A 20,204-nucleotide genomic window follows, 5' to 3' on the forward strand; every position below is an offset into this window, starting at 1 on the left:
TGGCAGCCAAAACCAGACAACTGAGGAAAGCCTCTGACCTTTGAGGCTTTGCTTCTGGTGTGGAGGGGCAAGGTCTTAACACACCAATCCTCCAGTAAACAACAACCACAAAATCTGGGCAAAATACAAAAACAAAACAAATGAACAGAAAAACCTATCTGAGGGCACCAGAGGGTTAAGGAAAGCAGGCAGATTTTGGAGAGAAAGAGGAAATTGTGGTTTTGGCCAGACAGGAAGCCAGAGTTATGGCAAAGGTGCAGGGCAGCTATAAATCTTGATGAGAAGTCACTATCTTTCTGACCAGAGGCAGCAAGAGAAGGAGTCTGGGGCAACCACGACTGCCAGAGGGTGAGAGGGGACTGCCAAAAAGTAAAGAGACAGAGATGATGAACCCCATACACCGGGTATAAACTCTTTCTAAGTCTCTGGTTGACCTTTGACCCACACATGCTTGGGGCAGACTGAAAGTAGCCTGAGCTGAGATTGGAGCGGCTACCTACCAGAGACGCTGACAGCATTTGCATTTTGAGACTCACCTACTTAACTGCCTCCAAATAAAAACCATCAACATCGTCATAGCAATATAACAGAATCCTGAATCTCCACAACACAATATTCACAATGTCCAGGGGAAACGTGACCCATTCTTAAAGGAAAAGACAACAGATATCAAACCTAAGATGTTTTAATTAACAGACAAGAACTTTAAAAGCAGCTCTTATAATTATGTTCAGCAAAGTAAAGAAATGTACATAATGAATGAAAAGATAGGAAATCGCAGCAGAGAAACAAAACATCACACTAAGAAACAAATAGAAATCTTAGAACTAAAATATCATCTGTAAAATAAAGAAAGCAATGGATGGGCTTAATAAGCATGATGGAAATGACAGACAAAAGAGTCAGTGAACTTGAAGACAGACAAAACAAAAGAAGAGAGAGAAAAAGGATTGCAAAAAAAAAAAAAGAACAGAGCCTATGGACCTGTGAGACAATATCTAAAGGTCAAACATACAGGTAATTGGAGTCTCACAGAGAAACAAGAAAATAGGGCAAAAGGAAAAAAGAGAAATCAAAGAAACATTGACCTAAAGCTTCCCAAACTTGATGAAAGATCTACATTATAAATTTAAGAAGGTCAGTGAACTCTGCACAGGATGAATTCCACACAGCAGTCAAACTGCTGCAAATCGAAAATTAAAAGAAAATCTTAGTAGTCAGAGTGAAACAATACATTATATACAGGGGAACAGCCACTTAAATGACTACAAAACTTCTCATCAGAAATCATGGGGGTGAGAACACAATAGAGTAACTTCAAAGTGCTGAAAGGAGGGGGAAAAAAAAGCCAACCCAGAATTCTACTATGGAAGACAGAGACATAAACAAAAAGAACAATTTGACTTGAGAAAACAGACACTGTAGGAAGATTGTAAAAAATCTATCATCATTAATCTCAGAATGACAAAACACTGCACCTGTGTGATAACCAGCTGAGTGCTATAAAGACTGAAATATTACAGAAGAAAACTAGGAAATTAAAAATATAATTACACAGTGAAAATCTAGGGATTAAAGTTGGAAGACAGAATAAAGGTATTCTACCAGAGGTATAGCAAAATATAATGAGATGGAAAGTAGAGAAAAGAGAAAATTAGGTGATCAGACCAGAAGGTCTGACATGAATAATAGGAGTTTCACAAAGAGAAAACAAAACAGAAAGAAATAATGAAAGATAAAATACAAGAAAATCCCCCAGAACTGAAGGAACATAATTTCAAATGGGAAAGACCTACAAAGCATCCAGTTCAACAGACACCATACAAAACCCAGTTCATTGTCAGATTTCACAGGACCAGGACAAAGAGGGTATATCAAAGCTTCTAAACAGAAAAAACATGTCACATACACAGACCAGGAACTGGAAGGGCTGTGAACGTCTCAACAATCCTGGAAGCTAGAAGACAGTGAACTAACATCTTCAAAATTCTGTGGGAAAGTGATTTCTGACCTAGTACCTCAAACTCAACCAAACTACTGCTCAAGAATGAGAGTAAACTGAAAACATTCTGACAAAGTCTCAAATTCACTTATCATTCACCCTTTCTCAGAAGCTCCCAAAAGAGGTACATGGGATCCACCAACAAGATTTGATTCAAGAGGGAAGGAAAGAAACTTGTCAGCGTGATAAAGGAAGAGAGATCACAGATGGCAACTGTGCACTAGGCAGGAAGGGTAAATGCCCAGAGAGGAAAAGACAGAAGGTCCTGGGAGAGACGGCTCAGACACGAAACTGATGTGCTTGAATGTAACAAGAGGAGACTTAGACAACCAGAGTAAATTTTGGAGCTGAATTATAATAAGTATATTTAAAAATATGCACCGAATAAAAAATAATTTTTAGCTTCAGGAAAAAATTAAAATTGTGCAAGAAAGAAATAGCAAACAGCATACTACATGGCTGAGCTATAACTCAGCATTTCCATAAGTCATAATAAACACTGAATATTAATTTAACCCAAAGTATTGCATGGCAGGTTGGGAAGATGAGAGGACAGGAGTTGCACATGTGGTAATTATGAGGGGCAGTGAAAGAAGGGAAATATTCATCTTCCATAGTGAGAACAGATAATACTTAAAACTGAAAAAAAAAAATTACAACTACTAACATTACTTAGAGATATAGCTATAAATACCAAAAGAAATACCATAAGGAGTTTAAAGTAAATGCTTCAGGTGGGGAGAAACTGGGGGTATGTGGTGGTATCAGGAAATGCTATTTTTCATAGGTCTAATAGAATAATTTGGCTCTTTAAACTATATGCATGTATAACTTTGAAGAAAATTTAAAAACTAAATCAAAAAGAGAAAAGTAATGATGATATTAAAGTCAGAAGACCCTGTTGGGTGCAGAGCTGGGGTAAAGAAACCATAAGAGAATGAAAAGAAAATACTTCAGAATACTGCATAATTGAGAGGTGGGGGAAGCCTTTTAAAGCATATTAATTTAAGCATAAATAAGCACTTAAGTTTATTTAAAGCTGTTTTAAGACTGAGAGATTTGACTATTATAAAATTTAAAACTTCTAAGAATAAAATAAACAAACAAAAACCCATAGCCATAAAGAAAAAGTCAAGAACAACACTGGGGAAGTATTTGCACCATATTCTTAAGTAAACAAGCCATTCTTATAAATTAATAAACGAAAAGGCAAAGAGTAACAAAAAAATGGAGGAAGAACATGAATAAAGCAATGTACAAAATGAGAAATATAAACAGCTAATAAATATGAAACTGTCATTAAGAATCAGAAATACAAATTAAAACAAGAGACCATAATTTTGGCTTACTGAATCAGCAAAGACTAAAACGCAAAAACAGTATTGATCAGAGTATGAAAAAAAAGTCATTCTCATACACCATTAAAAGACACAGTAAAAATGTCTTTCTAGAGAGTGTTTTGGAAATATGTATCAATCAAATGCTTTTTAAAATATACATCATAATTTATCCTAAGGAAATAACTGGAAACGTTCACAATGAATGCAAAGCGATATTCACAGAGTTCCTTAAAATGCTGAAAAATTGGAAACAACCTATAAGACAGAGTATGATGCAGATCATCAAAACTATGTTGTAGAAGAATAATTAAAGAAAAAAGTTCATAATATATTAAATAAAAAGGTGAGTTACAAAGCAGAATGTAAAATATGATCCCAATTCAAACAAATCAACAACAAAACTAAATATATGTATGCACAAAGAAAAAAAGACTAAAAAGATAAATGCCCAAGTGTGAATGGAAACTTTGAGCAGGTGGTGGTATTACAACGTGTCCCTATTTTCAAGAAAAACTGTAATATTTAGAAAATTTGAAAACAAAAATAAGCAATAAATGATAAGGAAAAATAGCATATAAGGGAGCTAAATAAAGACATCTGAACTTAGCAAAAGTCTGTTCATTACACTGTTACTCATTTTGGGAGATCTTTAATAAAAACTGCAAACTGGTAGTTGCATACATTTTGAAGAGTGAGATAATATATTTACATAAGAAGCAAGTGTTCTGGTAATTCATCTATAGTGAATTTATAAAATACGAAACTGCTTTCTAGTTTCAATATATTCTTCAAAGAAAAAAACAATGTAAGTCTCAAGAATTCCTAACCTAAAGATCTCCACTACAGGGCTCTGAGAAATTCTTTTATTGCCTAATCCGATTTTGGAGAATTATTTATGTAATGTTAAATGTCAGCATAACCCATAGTTAAATTGGTCGTTTCCTTTAATACTTTTCCTATAAATTACATGTTACAAGGACAAACAGAATCTTTAAGGATCAGAACATTTAACACAACAGAGATTTGCTATGATGACTATATAAAAATAAGGATGTCCTTTAAACCCAGCAATGCCTTGGCTAATAGTTTCTAAGATCTGGAGACGTCTTTATCATTAAGAGTAAATTTTAAAAATCCATTTGCCATTCGGATGATTGATGTATCCCAATGACTGGAAATGGAAGGTACAGTGTATAATGTAACAAATGTAGTACCCACATAGACTCCAAACAACCCACATAACACCCCAGGCTTTTCACCTGCATGAGTAATGGAACTTAGGTTCAAGGAATTACAGGAGTATGAACAAAAAAATAAGTTGGGATGCCATAGTTAGCATATCATAAAACTTTAGAGGGTTTGCTAAGACATAAAACATCCCCAAGTTCTTTTTCTGGCAGTTGTCAGCTTGTGCTCTTTCAGCAACTTGATACAGTGATGCTTTCCAGGGTGTATTTTTCTCATCATTATTAAGGGAAAAAAAAACAACGACATTATTTTCTTAACCTTCTGTAATGCTATCTGAATTGTTTCTTCCAACTAAAGAGAATATAAATAAACATGTAAAATTTATTTTTTAAGCAAAGCAAGGGCTCCACATCATAGGCTAGGAAATTCACTCTAGACAGGTAAAACTGGTCATAAGATTCAACTCTGAATTTTAGTCAATCTTTATGAGAAGATTTCTTATCTCTACTTTTTAATGCTTTTTTCCTGTTAAAACATAATTTTTGAATGAATCAAAAAGGCATCAAAGAAAAGGAACTGCTTGCAGTGCTTGATGCACAGCTTTGACACAAGGCTCACCTTCTCTGGATGAGATAATCTTCCAGGATGTCGAGACAGCGCACCATCTGGGAGAAGATGAGTACTTTGTGGCCGCCGGCAATCAGCTTAGGGAGCAGTTTATCAATCAGCACCAGCTTCCCTGCTGCTTGAATCATGGCCTGCAGCTGAAAGTCGGGGGCATCAGGGCTGTGGGTTTTCCGGAAGTCCTCCAGAATTTTCTCCTCTGCCCCTGAAAAAGAATGGAACAAAACTATTCTTTGAACAAACTATAAGAGTAATAGCTACTCTCTGCTGGACAGAGCCTAGAAAAAAATGAAATGAATTCTTAGGTCCCAAACCAACAGTCCAGTGAGGGAATGCTGTGTGTCCGTCCCATGCCCTCAGCAGAGGGCTCTACAAGCGGCAGGGCTGTCCTGCAGAGAACACAGGTGCTCTGCTTTCCTGGGAAGTCTGACCAAGGAGAGGAAGGATCTGAAATACCAAGCTGACTTAGGCAAGTGAAGAAACCTTCAGAGAAAGCTGACAAAAAGACATACCTCTCGACATAAAAGCTTGGGATCAGTAAATCCAAACCATATTTTGATTTAAAATTTTATAAAAAGTTTTATTGTAAAATTAAAAAAAAAAAAGTTTCCAACACGTTCTCTACTCAGTACAGTTAACTGTTAACTTATCTGCAGAGGGTTTTTTTTTTTTTAAATTTTATTTATTTATTTATTTATGGCTGTGTTGGGTCTTCGTTTCTGTGCAAGGGCTTTCTCTAGTTGCGGCAAGTGGGAGCCACTCTTCATCGCGGTGCGCGGGCCTCTCACCATCGCGGCCTCTCTTGTTGCGGAGCACAGGCTCCAGACGCACAGGCTCAGCAATTGTGGCTCACGGGCTTAGTCGCTCCGTGGCATGTGGGATCTTCCCAGACCAGGGCTCGAACCCGTGTCCCCTGCACCGGCAGGCAGACTCTCAACCACTGCACCACCAGGGAAGCCCCTGCAGAGGGTTTTAATCTCATTGCACCATGATCATTTTTTCAATGAAGTAACACATCTCCCTGCACCAAAGTGGAAAGTGTGGACTAGACTGCAGGTACACAAAGCACAGCAGGCTGACAACTGATATCCGTCTTCTGATGGGCAGAGAATTGGTAGAGGCAGGTTCAAAACAGGGCTCTGTATACTCACTGGCCAGACTGCTTAGGCAGATCCATCAACCTCTTTGAACCTCAGTTTAATACTCTGTAAAAAGGTCAGAATACACACCCTGGCATTTCATGGGAACTTGATAACGTAAGACTGTTGGCTATCAAGATGCCTGCCCCATGTCCCCCACTCACCGTTGATCAGGTAGGGGTGGTTACAGCACTTCCTCAGCTCCATCATGGTGTTGATGAGATTGGGCATGTTGTGCTGATTGGCCCCCTTGGTCAGGAAGGAAAAGTTCTTCTCCAGGATGGCACGGTAGTACTTTTTCTGGATATTGGTCAGCTCTACTTCGATGATCGTCTCTTGTTTGGGAGCAAGGTTCTTTTCCACGTCATCTTTCAGCCGCCGAAGCATCATTGGTTTGAGGATAGACTGCAGTTTCTTCACCTGTCCAGGAAAATGAGACCTGTTCACCTGCCCCAATCCCGATTCAATAACTGTTACTGGGGTATTCCAACATTCACTACAATCTTTTGAGCATCTAATCATAGTACTGTGGCAGCAGATTAAATGACAGGTCACGCCTGATCCCTGAACATGAGGAGCTTATAATAGGACTGAAAGGAAAAAAGGGATCTGGTTTTAATTCGCAAGTAATTCCTGAGAACCTATGTGGCAACCTTACAAGATACAAAGGGAGAAAGATACAAAGACAGGACCTCTTCTGGATGGAGAAAGCAAACCTCTCTCTCTCACACGCACACTTGTGCAGCAATTACCTGAGGAACATTTTAAGCCACGTTAGAAGGTACAAGTGATACCTTACAAAGGGAAGATGCTGAAAGAACAAAGTAAGAGGCAGAGGAAATCTGGGGGTGGGCAACATGGATGAAGGTGGTCACAAGGTACAAAGTTCCAGTTATAAAATAAATAAGTCCTGGGGATGTAACGTACAGCAAGGTGACTCTAGTTAGTAATACTATATTGTATATTTGAAAGTTGCTAAGAGAGTAGATCTTAAGACCTCTCATCACCAGAAAAAAAAAATTTACGTATGTATGGTGATGGATGTTAACTAGATTTACTGTGGTGATCACTTTATAATATATACTACATATACTGAATCATCATGCCATACATCCGAAACTAATATAATGTTGTTGCCATTTACATCAAATTAAAAAAAGAAAAAGCAGCAGAGGCAATCTGGAAATGGATTCCTCCTACATCTAAATAACGATAGCAGCAAAGAAGTTTGGGGGTAGCAATATGTAGAGCAGTAATGTGGTAAGGTGACACCTCCCACTCCATCATGCAAGCTGTCATCTCAGGGGCACTCTGAGCCTGATCACATGCTTTGCTATGATTTGTCTGTTCTTCTCCTAACGGTCCAAGCCTGGAGAGCAGATCTCTATGCACTTGACCGCAATGGCACGGGGACTTGCTCACTCTCCCAAGAGGAGGGCAGAGAAGGGATTCAAAGTCAAGGCACCTGAGTTCACCCTGAGCTAAAACATGATACCAATAAGATTAATCCTGGTGGGAAAATAAGAGAAAAGGCAAGTGCAAAAGATCAAGTTTCAAGTCATAAAGAGCTGTTCAGAAATTTCAGAAGGGGTAGATTCTGCAGAAATCAATTGTGGGCTGTACCAATGCTTCCTGATGAAATATAAAGTGATTTACAGAGAGTGATTTAGAAGAGTTACTTCCTGGAGCAGGTTTTAAACAATGATGAATATGCTTTACTTTATAACCAGATACATAGATAGTTGGTGCCGTTTTTGTGGTTTGCTCCTAACTAACCCCAATCTTAAATCTAATCCATTTAATGAATGCTTTGTTTTAGCAATCATGGTACTTAGGAATGTAATCCCCCAAATGGATTAGGAATTACTACGTAAGAGCCCAAAGAGGAGAGACACAGCTAGGTAATCGTTAAAGACAGGGACAAATGCCAATCTGCCACATGCTGGATTCAGCTTTTGCCCTTCACTTGGTTCATACCTTGAATCATTTAGAGTATACTACATGCCAGACACTGTGCTGGTCAATACAACAAACACAACTTTGCAGAAGATGTGGGCCTTGTCCTCAAGGAGGTCATTGTCTAGGAAGAAGAAGAAATGCATACCACAAAATAAGTGCAATGGGAGAAGAGGATGCATTTCTAATGGTCCAAAAATGGAGAGAGGGCTGGAGCTGGCTTTTGAAAGATGAATAGATACTGCAAATGTCGAGAAGTGGAATTAAGTTTGATTATTCACTGCTCTCAAAGTCTGACTCACTACAGAAGTAGAAACAAACAGACTGGGACCACAGAGTGTACTCTTGATTTCTCTGTTAGTGAAATTCCCAAACCTTCTCAGTTCCCAAATTCTCGGCCCCAACCCACTCTCACACCATTGCTAGATTAATTTAGCAGAACTAATTATGTCATTCCTGCAATCAAAGCCCTGCACTGCTTCTCTAATGCTTACCAAACCCTTCCACCTGTCTTTCAAGATCTTCCCACAATATATCGCTAAACTCCTCCGGCTTCATACTCCTCAATTCATCCATCCTGTTTCCAGCTCAACCACATGATTCCCAACTACTGAATAAATTCCATGGCTGATTATGATTATATTTTTCCTATGCAAAGCAGTCATCATCTCTCTCTGCCTACTGAAAACGTACCCACCCTTAAAAGTCTATTCTCAAATTATACTTTCTCCATGAAGTTGTTCCTAATTTCCAAACAGATGTGACCTGTCTCGCCTTTAAAGTCCTCAGCACTATTAACTGTTCCTCTTACAGCATTTAAACCTGTCTGCCTTACTTCTGCAATGTCCAGTTGAGATTTCTACCCATAGTAGATAGACTCGTTTGTTTTGAAACAGCTTTGAGTCTAACAAGCTAGACTCAGGACCAGATCTTTGAAAACAGGACATTTAGTTGATTTGGACAAAACTGGACTTGCCCACTACTCTAGTATACACACCTGCCTTCTTTTCCTCACTACCTGTGTATTTTGTTGCACTCAAGAAAATGAGCCTGGAAACATGTTGCAGGTGATGAAGGAGGAGGGATGAAGGATGAAGAAGGCAGAGGAGGAGGGAAGCAAGCCCCTGAGGCCAGAGCTATGAACAAAATCACTGAACTTACATATGAGATCAGTGAAGGCAAGAGGCCGGATATAAGGCATTTTGGATGTTGATGCATTTATCCTTTGGAGTAATAAGAACTGCTAAGAATCAGTTTATCCTCTTCAACATAAACAAATTAAATAAAGGAGGCAATGCTCATTTTATGAGGGATGTGAGAACTTGCTAACTCCTGTCCCCATGGTGACTTGTTTTTCCCTTGATGGTGAAGGTCATTACCACATTGTCTCCTCAAATCCTTCAGGCTCCTATTTACCTGCTCCTCTGTTTTCAGATCTCCAAACTCCTCCAAGAAAGCAGTCTCTGAAGGAAACTGTGACGGCTCCAGGAAGTTGAGCAGACTGAAGAGCTCCTCCACCGAGTTCTGCAAGGGCGTCCCTGTGAGCAGCACCTTGTGTTCCTGCATGGATTCACAGCACAGGATGAACAGGGTCTGAGCCACCAAAACAGCAGGTTTTGGTGGGAAAATGATGCTAGGGCATTCTGGGCTTTATTGGTGGCAATTCTGTTTTGCCAGATGATGATACTTCATCATCAATATAGGAAAGAGGCAGAGGTTGGTTATAAAACATGTGACTCTACAGAATAAGTGTGACAACGTCAATAAACAGATCAACCTTCCTTTCACATCCCTGAGCCCAGGAGCAATTTCACGTTAGTTAAAGCACCCCTTCATTCATCCATTCATTCATTCGATATTATGGAGTGCCTGCCTGCCACAGACTGGGCACTGTGCCAAGGCAGTAATGCTGAAGGCCATCACCTTTGGTACCAGATCATTCAGGGACCTGGAAACAAGCTTACATTCCAGGTCACAAATTTCATGGTATTTAAGATTTCCCTGGGTCCCTCTGGGAATCAGTCTGTGGCAAAGGCCAAACTGTTGACCCAGTTCATAACAAAAAAATTTGCTTCCTGCACCATCAGAGCTATAGTGGGCAAAAAGAAAATCTAGGGTGAGCAGACTGTGCACAAGTAAGCTGCATGCAGATGGCTAAAGAACGCTTCTTCTACTGTGAACAGAAGGGGCCTGTGTTTATGCAAAGAGCTTGCTAACTCTCACCAGCGCCATGAGCTTCAGGCCCTCCAGAAGTTTGCAGTTCCTATTCTTCAATCTGTGGGCTTCATCAATGATCACACAGCTCCAGTGAATCTTCTTCAGCTCTGGGCAGTCTGCCAGGATCATCTCAAACGTTGTAATGACGACATGGAACTTGAAGACTCCTGACAGCGGGTTTCCCTGAGGATGACACAACCAAAGACAAAGCTTTACGCAGGGCCGGAGAATCCAGCCACTGGGTTACCGGCTGGGTTAGAGGAGGCAACACTGTAAATGCTAGGACCTAGGTGAGGGCCAATAAGCACTTCTTCCTCAGTTGAGAGACTTCGAGAATGAACCAGCTATTTAGACAAGAGAGAGACCCCATTACATCAATGAAACAAAAGCAAGAGAGCACGTACCCTCACAAAAGTGAGACAGAGGAGCAACATGGAAGGCCGAGAAAGGAAGCTTTTTATTTATTTACTTGTCATGATAAGGAAAGCGGATGGGTGCTGATTCACACATTCCCAGCCAGAAGCTGGTCTAAACCATGCATAGCTTGAATGCCCAAGGAAACTCTCATTGCTACTTTTCAGGTAAAATTAATTTCACCTTGTAACTTGGGTTCTAGAACAGATTCGACATCATGATCCTGATTCACCCAGGACAAGTGCTACCAGGCAGGACACACCTTTGTCTTTCAGCCTGTCTTAGTGCTGCCATCGTTTTAAAAAGCACAGCTTCATCACGTTAGAGCACGTCTTAAATTTCTTCTAAGTGTCTCCTCCTGCCGTCTGTGAAATCTCTGGGGTGAGCACTGCCTTTCCTCTGAGTTCATTTAATTTTCACCTTATTTATAAAAATCAGTGCTCTGGACAAACATACAAGGATACTCAGCAAAGTGATTATACTTAACAAAAATGTCTTAAAAAATTCTGTTGTGCTTTTAACCATTTGTTTTCTCTTTATCCTTCCATGTCAAATCTGTTAACCTTCTCTCTCTCTCCAAACTCCCTGGCTGAGAATCCTTCCTTTGTACACGAATTCCTCTGCTCACTTTCTTCACTGAGCACGTAACAACTCAGATAAAATCTTCTGCATGTAAAAGCAACTTCGTAAGCCAACCAAGAAGCCAAGCTTTCCGTGTCCTAAAGAGCCTCTGGTATATGTCAGAGTGGAAAGCATGCCCTCCAATTTTGTGTTTTTTTTTTTTTTTTTTTTAATAGATTTTTTTTTTTTTTAATTTTTTTTATAGCTACTTTATTTATTTATTTATTTATTTTTGGCTGTGTTGGGTCTTCGGTTCGTGCGAGGGCTTTCTCTGGTTACGGCAAGTGGGGGCCACTCTTCATCGCGGTGCGGGGACCGCTCTTCATCGCGGTGCGCGGGCTTTTCACTATTGCGGCCCCTCCCGTTGCGGGGCACAGACTCCAGATGCGCAGGCTCAGTAGCTGTGGCTCACGGGCCCAGCTGCTCCGTGGCATGTGGGATCTTCCCAGACCAGGGCTCGAGCCCGTGTCCCCTGCATTAGCAGGCAGATTCTCAACCACTGCGCCACCAGGGAAGCCCCCCAATTTTGTGTTTTATCACAAATTGAATTACCAGGAAGGAGTAAGAAGTCTGCCTCAATTATCATGTGACTCTACAGAGTAAGCCAACAGTAACCCAAGGCAGGGCATTAAACTCTGGAAGACAAGGGACAGAAAGGCTGTTTTGAACCAGGACGTCAGAAAGCTGTCCCCAGGTCTTTGTGACTGGTGGAGGGCTCACCTGTGCATCTCGGTACACCATCTCATACTGCTGGATCATCTGCCTGCTGATCTGGCTGCCGTGGTACACGATGGCATTCATCTCTGTCCACGTCCGGAACTCCCGCTCCCAGTTGGTGATGGTGGAGAGCGGGGCAATGATGAGGAAAGGGCCGTGGATTCCCCTGAGGAATATTTCTGAAAGGAATGTGATGGACTGGATCGTTTTCCCTAGGCCCATCTCATCAGCCAAAATGCAGTTTTTTCTGCAGAGTAAGAAACACAGATACTTCATCATCAATATAGGAAAGAGGCAGAGGTTGGTTATAAATAAGAAGATACTTCAGAAGCACACCTTGACCTGTAAGGTCATCAGTGAAGGTTTTATCAGCATTTTCCAGAGATGCAACGGAAGCAAGTTTCTTTTATCATTGTTCACACCCTGCCTACTTCCAAAAAGGAACTACTGCAACTTGTGAGAAAATACATGAAATAGGTCCATTTAAATATAAACTAAGGGCTTCCCTGGTGGCGCAGTGGTTGAGAATCTGCCTGCTAATGCAGGGGACGCGGGTTCGAGCCCTGGTCTGGGAAGATCCCACGTGCCGCGGAGCAACTGGGCCTGTGAGCCACAACTACTGAGCCTGTGCGTCTGCAGCCTGTGCTCCGCAACAAGAGAGGCCGCGATAGTGAGAGGCCCGCGCACCGTGATGAAGAGTGGCCCCCACTTGCCACAACGAGAGAAAGCCCTCGCACAGAAACGAAGACCCAACACAGCCAAAAATAAATAAATAAATTAAAATAAATAAATAAATAAATAAATAAATAAACTAAAAATACCAAAAATTAAAATAATACTGAAACAAGGAGAGAAAAAAAAAATGCCTCAAATCTAAGCCAGTTTCTCTACCTGACAAACTTCATGGAAGCCAAGGGAAAAACAGAAACATAAGTTGCATGATTATCATTGTCTATTACTTGCGTTATCAAAGGACAAACTTTTAACCCACATACTAAGTTCCGTATCAAGAGTAAAAACGCTGGTCTCTTGTGGTGACCCAGAATCACAGACTGCACACAGCTGTGACCCCGGAAGAGTGCGACCCCTGAAGAGTGTGGCCCCTGTCCGGTCTCACTCCTGACTGTACAGGTGGGCAACCCCAGACCTGGAGTGTCTGAGTGAGCTGTGCCCTGACTCACACTGTGAACAGGTGGCAGAGACAAGGCTAGAACACAGGTCTCCAGAGTCCCAGCTTGGTGTGTGCTCCACTACATACTGTCTTTAAAAATCAACACCGGGGGTACACTCTAGAATGTTAAGAAAATCTCAACCCATCTTTCTCAAATTTCATCTGTTTCATTTAGATTCTGATGGGAACTAAAGCACAGAGTTGAAAACTGAGTATTACAAGTCTAGGCCACCCATGGCTCACAAACATGTAGCAGAGTCGGGGCTAGAATCCAGATCCATTCTCCTTTAGAGCCAACTTTGGCTAAAGACTGGGAGATAAAAAACAGTTTTAAAGGATCTTTTGGGTTTTGTTTCATCTAGGTTGAGCCCAACCTTTTGGTTAGACTGGCAAAGATAAAAAAGCACAAAGTCAGTGATGTCTAAAGATCATTCCTCTTAGTTGGAGAAACCAAACCAAACCAAACCAAACTGACATAAAAAATAAAGTCCTGGTATGCCTGATGTGCAAAGATCACCACACGAAACCAGTGGCTCCGATGCACATCCTTGCCACTCTGCTATTGCTACTCCACGCGGGCTAAGCCCACAATCTCCTTCCAGGCACAAACATCCGGTAGAAACATCATCCCTGAAGACAGGACCGGCTCTGGTTCCGCACCTGTTATACCAGTTAAAAAGAAGCCAGTTCATCCCCTCCAGCTGGTACTCCCGGAGCTGGTTGCTGTTCTTGTACTCCCGAGACTTCTCAAGTTTCTGCCAGGCGTCGGAGGCAGGTCGCTCCTAGGGAAGGAGAGCAGAGAGCACAAGACACAGAGAATGACGCTTCAGGGGCAAAATGTGCAGAGGGACACAGGGCAAGGATGGGGCAGGTGGTAAATCTCAAACGCTGTCTGTCCTACAGCTGGCTGCAAACTGCAGCTACTAGCTTCTGACTAATGAGCCAGCCCTGTATTTTCTAGATTTCAGCAGATTAAACTAAGAACACCTCTATAAAATTTGCAAGCAATTAATGAAGAAGAGAAACAGACCCACCTAAAATCTTGATAAGTATTATACTGCTTTACTGAGACTCTTAGAAATCACTCCCACTTACATTTTAATTTCCCTATAAGCCAGTATTAGTCAGGTTTTTTAGTCTTCTATAGACAGAATTTTTTTTTTGTTGTTATTTGTCCTTGTGGAATCAGCTCAGGAAAGTACAGTGGGTCAAATATTTTGTTGATTAGTTTCTAGAGTAAAGCCAAAAGCCTATATAATCAAAACTGTAAATTCCTTAAATTCACCATGAACATAATAGCAATCTTATTACTTTATTTTCCCATATGAAACACCAATTTCTAAATGTAATTGATCTTTATTGATATGAAATGCCATTTTTATCATATAAGTTCTAATATATCCAGGGAGCTTTATCTAGAGCTTTCATTCTGTCCTACTGCACTGTCTCTTATTGCAATAAAACCACACTTTTGAATTACTACAGCTTTATATCTGATGGGGAATTATTTTTCAAAAATATCTTGGCTATTCTGTCTTATTTAGTATTCTGTATAACTGTAGAATCAATTTCAAGTTCCCTTAAAATTCTATTGGAATTTTGATTAATCTGGGGAAAATTTTAATTTTAATTTTTAGGTATTAAGTCTTCCCATCTAAAAATTTTGTTTATTTATATTATTTGGACATAGACTTGATTATTTTGCTTCTAGACAAATTGAGCCCCTAGGTTGACACTTCAAGGTCTTAAAAATAAAAATTTTGGGCTTCCCTGGTGGCGCAGTGGTTAAGAATCTGCCTGCCAATGCAGAGGACACGGGTTCGAGCCCTGGTCTGGGAAGATCCCACATGCCGCGGAGCAACTAAGCCCGTGAGCCACAACTACTGAGCCTGCGCTCCGCAACAAGAGAGGCCGCGACAGTGAGAGGCCCGCGCACCGCGATGAAGAGTGGTCCCCGCTCACCGCAACTGGAGAAAGCCCTCGCACAGAAACGAAGACCCAACACAGCCAAAAATACATAAATAAATTAAAAATAAATAAATAAATAAAATAAAATAAAAAATCTGAGCTATGCCTATAGTTATATAAATGAGAATTTTGAGATTGTATCGTTTCTAACAGCAATTGTAGTCTTTGGTAGTTCTACTTTGGAGTATTACAATAAAGTTTACTCCTGAAATATGCTATTAACTAAAACGAAGCCTTTCACAGGTGAAATTTAATAAAATATCCCCAACCATTTCATATCACTGATATTTGGAGATAAGTGTAATCTGTCCAATCTGTTCAGACCACTGAAAGTGTGGTCTTTCAGAAACTTACATACCACAACTTACCTACAAAATTACTATAGCTGTAGTTAGGCTAAGCCCCTTGAAATAGAACTCTGTTGAATATTACTATCAGCACATAGGCACAGGTGTTTTTAGAAATAAAGGGGAAAATAATTTATTATGTCAAAAAATTAATTTTAAAGAGAAAGCTCTTAAGCAAAGATATTCCTATAGAAACTCTCTTGCTCTGTTCCCTTAAAGAAATTACATTCTTCTCAACCTATAGGAATCATTCAGCCTGGATCCCCGAAGTCCATGTAACTCATTTTAATGGCACTCTACTCTACTAGATACTATGGGGAGACTTCCTGGAATGCTCCTCATCTCTAGCGACTGAAGCGGCTCACTCCTAGCGTTGCAGATTTCCACTTTGCTGCCTTGGTAGCGCTCCTGATGTAGCGGCATCACGCTCTAACCCAGTCACTCCTCTGGGTTTTCCCTCTTTCTCCAGTGCTAAAGGTTTTACTTTTACATCACCATTAACATGACCAGAAATTTCAGCCATCTAAGGATAAGGCTTGAAATCAGCTAGAAATTCCCGATGCCTAGTCTGGTTGGCCCCTAAGTGGTACAGACTACAGCAAGTAACTTACCCCAAGGCTCCACAACCTTTAGTGGCTACTATTAAATTCAAAAGAGAACTGATTCTTGGGAGTCTCCAAGGTGGGTCTTGACTATTAAATGACTGCTACCCTCTTTGCACAATCGTTACTGACACTCATTTCTTGCTCTCCCAAAATTCCATATCTGACCTACATGTGACCAATTTTTTACCAAAAAGCTTTTAGTGATGGAATGTCCTATTCATCAAGACTGGTAGGGTTATCTCTAAACTTCAAAGCCCAGGATGAGAGCCCTTTAAAAGAAAAATTATTCAGTTAAAGTATCATTTGGAGCCAGCCCTTCTCTTAAAACATAAAAAGACAACTTTCATTATATTTTGAGCTACCATTCCAATTTAGGGTGAGAAAAATTTCAAAACATACCTTTTAAATGAGAGAACAAATAAATTAGAAACCAAAAGAGACAGGTGTGAAATGATCTCACAGTTCACTGAGAGATGAGGAGGACAGGAGCATCACAACAGCAAAGAAGGAAAGGAAAAGGGAAACGGACTGAAAACACTTGCATTCACATTCTCGCCAAGTGCATGTAGTCAGTCTGAAGGAATAAGTGGGATTCAGGCTGAGAGAGTAAGAATCTTGATTACTTCTAGATGACAACTTAGAAGTAGCTTCAGAATGAAATTCTCTCTACTCTCTGCTCCCCCACTGGTTTGCTTCTGCTTTGGGCCACATGCCCCTTCCGTCAGCCTGTGAGCTCCTGGGGCAGGGCCTGCACCTTCTTTCTTACTCTGTCCCACACAAGAATCAACCTATAGCAGGTGCTTAGCAAATGACTAACAAATTGAATTTTCAATGGACAACTGTTATAGGAGAGGCTTGAGGGAAAAATTCATTAATCAGTCATGTAGACAAACACTGTAAAATACACAGGTTTCTAATCACAGTTCCGCATCTCAAGATACCTCTACACCCTTCAGAGCCAAGAAACAAAAGCAAAACTGCTTTTGGATGGTCTCCGACAGCTCAGTGTCAAAGTCTTGCCTTCTGAGTCCCAACTTTCCCACTGATGTATATAAAAACAAGAATAAGGAACTGGATAAGAGTTTTTCATATAAAAATAGTGATTTAAAAAAAAATAGAAAATGATCATTCCAGGCTATAGTTATATTCTTTCACAGCTCTGATTCTTTTCCCAAGTTAGTCACATCTTAACTGGGCTCTATCCCAATTCTGCCTCCTTTGACATTTTTGCAGCTTGGTGGTAATAATCCAGAATCAGAAAAACAAACCAATTCAACAAAAACGTACTGAAAACCTATGTTTTATCTGCAAAGTCCCAGCGATCTATAGAGAAAGGACAGTTCTTCCCTGTAAGAATATTCCACTTGAGTAAAGGCAAAGGATAAAACTGAAGAAAAGAGATCACCAATGGAGCAAGGGATAAGAAACTGGAACAAGAAAGATACTAACAACTTACTGAGCTTCTTTCCCAAGCCAGGCATTTCTTACCTTCTATCTTACTGACTCCATCTGACAGCCATACACCAAGAAATCGAAGCTCATAGCCAAGCTTCTGAAACGTCACATACATCAAAGTAGAGCCCGGACGTAAAGCTGACCTGAGTGCTAGCAAAGTGTGATGTGGGGAGAAACACACCCCGAACCGCAGTTGCAATGGGAGTGACCGATTTGATAAGACACCACAAAAACCACTCAGGAGCACAGACCAGGGGACCCCCAGGATTGCCAAGTTCCTAAAATCACATGTTACGAGAGGCGCCAAACAGTGACGTGGGTACATTACCACATGCTTAACTTCAGGGAGAACTTGCAGAGATTCGAATTCTTTAACTTTCGCAGGATCCACATCCTCCTCCAGCTCCCACGTACTTTCTTCGTAAGGCAATGAGCACCACTTCACCAGGTAATGCGTCACTTCCTGGTGGGAAATGGGAGAGACGCTTACGTTCTTTCTACTGCATTACAGGAATCAGTCCTACACTGACAGACCTATGAAAACCCCCTTACAATACAGCACGCGAATGCCATGAAAACAAGGACCACACGTTAACGAAACGTGCAAAATATCTTCGGCAAGCGGCAAAGACACTTCGGAAGAGTCAAAACAGCAAAATACCCACCTCTCCGGTTTCTGCATCCTTGGTGTGGGCCACCTCCAAGATGCGATCAACCTCCACATAGTCTGGGTTGAACAAGTCTTCGTCAGGCTAAGGCAAACAAAAAAGAAGAGCTAAGAAGTGTCCCCCCATCCCTCCAACCCAGCATCCAGTGTTTGAAGTGACCCTCTCTTCTGGGCCCTATCGGGCGGGAAACACAGAATGAAAAGGTTCGCTTGAAAATAAAAGTCACCTCACCGACATTTCTTCACTGTCCCCAAATTCTCCTCTTCAGGACTGAATTTAAAGAAACGACCACACCTTACAGGTTGCCCCATGGCCAGGGTGAGGCTTTCCTGTTGGTCATTACAGTACTGAGCAAAAATCAGCACAAGGAGGATTTCCAGAGATATCCCTCGGAAACCCAGAATTACAGTCTGTTTTTCTTCTTAATACCAATACCAATAACGGTTAATATTGGAAGGAGGCATGGGGGGAGCTTCAGGGGTACTGATAATGTTTTATTTCCTGATCCAGGTGCTGGTTACACAGGAGTGTTTATTTTGCAAAAATTCACTGAGCTGTACCCTTAGGACTGCTTACTGTTAAACACACTACGCTTCAAAAAAAAAAAAAGTGTACTTACAAAATAATAAGCAAGATTTAGAAATATTTAATGTGTGTCCAGTGCTTAGCCTATAAGCTACTTTATGGAGTAGCAGGTGTCGTAATTATCTTTACAGATGAGAAAACTGACTCAGAGAGGTTAAATAAGTACCGTGACCAAGGTTGCAAAGCCACGTGAATCAGAACGTTTACCCGGGTCTTTCTTGCCCAGAAGCCCTCCTCCTGAAGTGCAGGAATGTTCTTATTACCCCTTAAGCTAGAAGGCACTTTAGGAGCTGTCTAGTTTCATCTTCCAATCAACGCAGGAACACTTTTTTTTTTACAGCATCCCTGGTAAATCCACCCTCAGATTCAATTATCCCCGTGTTCAGGAATTTATTGCCCTCTGAGACCTGACCCACTGCCAAGACAGCTTTACCTCTGCCTGTTCAGTAGTAGCATCATGATCTTTATCATTATTACTATTAAATTACAGCCTAATTTTCCTCCTGTAACTGACTCATTGGTATGAACTGCTTCCTCTACAGCAGCAGTAACCAAGTTGATTCCTCCATATCGGAACACCTCCCTAACCCCAGGTGTTCAATGTTCTTCAGATGCCACGTTTCTAGATCCCCTGGTGATGCAGAGAGCTAACCTTTCTGGAATAGTGACTATGGGTCGGGCACCATGCTTAGCACTTCTATCAACACTGTGTCATTTAATCCTCCCAGGTAGTCTGTGAGGGTGATAGTATTAGGAGTTCTGATTTACAAAAACGGAGGATACTGAGTCTGAAGGAGCTACTGCAATTGGCCCAAGGCAAACTGCTATCTGGTCATTTTCCCCACTCCAAAGTTGTAAAGATCTTTAAAATACCAATGTGTGACATTACATTTACTTATTGACATTTTCATTACTTCATTCATCCTCTCCTGTCCAGGTAAATCTGAACTTTGATTCTGTCATTTATTCTCCCAGCACTGGGTCTGGTGTTGAGGAGTCAGGGTCTCATAGGCCTCCAGCCCCTTGGGGCGTGGGAACTCACAGCCTTTCCAGCCTCACTCTCCTTCACATGCGCCCTCGGCTACCTCATAAAGCGGCTGGAAATAATGGGTATGAAGAAGCTCTATTCAAAACTAGGTTATTATTTACTTCATAAGAATACCATTTATGCAAGTTATTAACAAAAA

The 20,204-nt window shown here is 40.9% G+C and overlaps 1 protein-coding gene across 4 annotated transcripts in view; it reads right to left on the reverse strand.

The window, feature by feature from the left end:
• Window positions 1-20,204, reverse strand: part of CHD6 (chromodomain helicase DNA binding protein 6) — a 211,379-nt gene that overhangs the window by 76,163 nt on the left and 115,012 nt on the right. For all 4 annotated transcript variants that reach the window (XM_057528676.1, XM_057528677.1, XM_057528678.1 and 1 more), the window contains 8 exons: window positions 18,430-18,516; window positions 18,093-18,227; window positions 14,050-14,171; window positions 12,222-12,465; window positions 10,473-10,649; window positions 9,666-9,809; window positions 6,458-6,713; window positions 5,149-5,359 (listed from right to left, as the gene is read on the reverse strand). In XM_057528676.1, the coding sequence (XP_057384659.1) occupies window positions 5,149-5,359; window positions 6,458-6,713; window positions 9,666-9,809; window positions 10,473-10,649; window positions 12,222-12,465; window positions 14,050-14,171; window positions 18,093-18,227; window positions 18,430-18,516 (1,376 nt within the window). The remainder of the gene's footprint in view (window positions 1-5,148; window positions 5,360-6,457; window positions 6,714-9,665; window positions 9,810-10,472; window positions 10,650-12,221; window positions 12,466-14,049; window positions 14,172-18,092; window positions 18,228-18,429; window positions 18,517-20,204) is intronic.

This window comes from Balaenoptera acutorostrata, chromosome 15, assembly GCF_949987535.1.
Source record: "Balaenoptera acutorostrata chromosome 15, mBalAcu1.1, whole genome shotgun sequence".
Lineage (NCBI taxonomy): Eukaryota > Metazoa > Chordata > Mammalia > Artiodactyla > Balaenopteridae > Balaenoptera > Balaenoptera acutorostrata.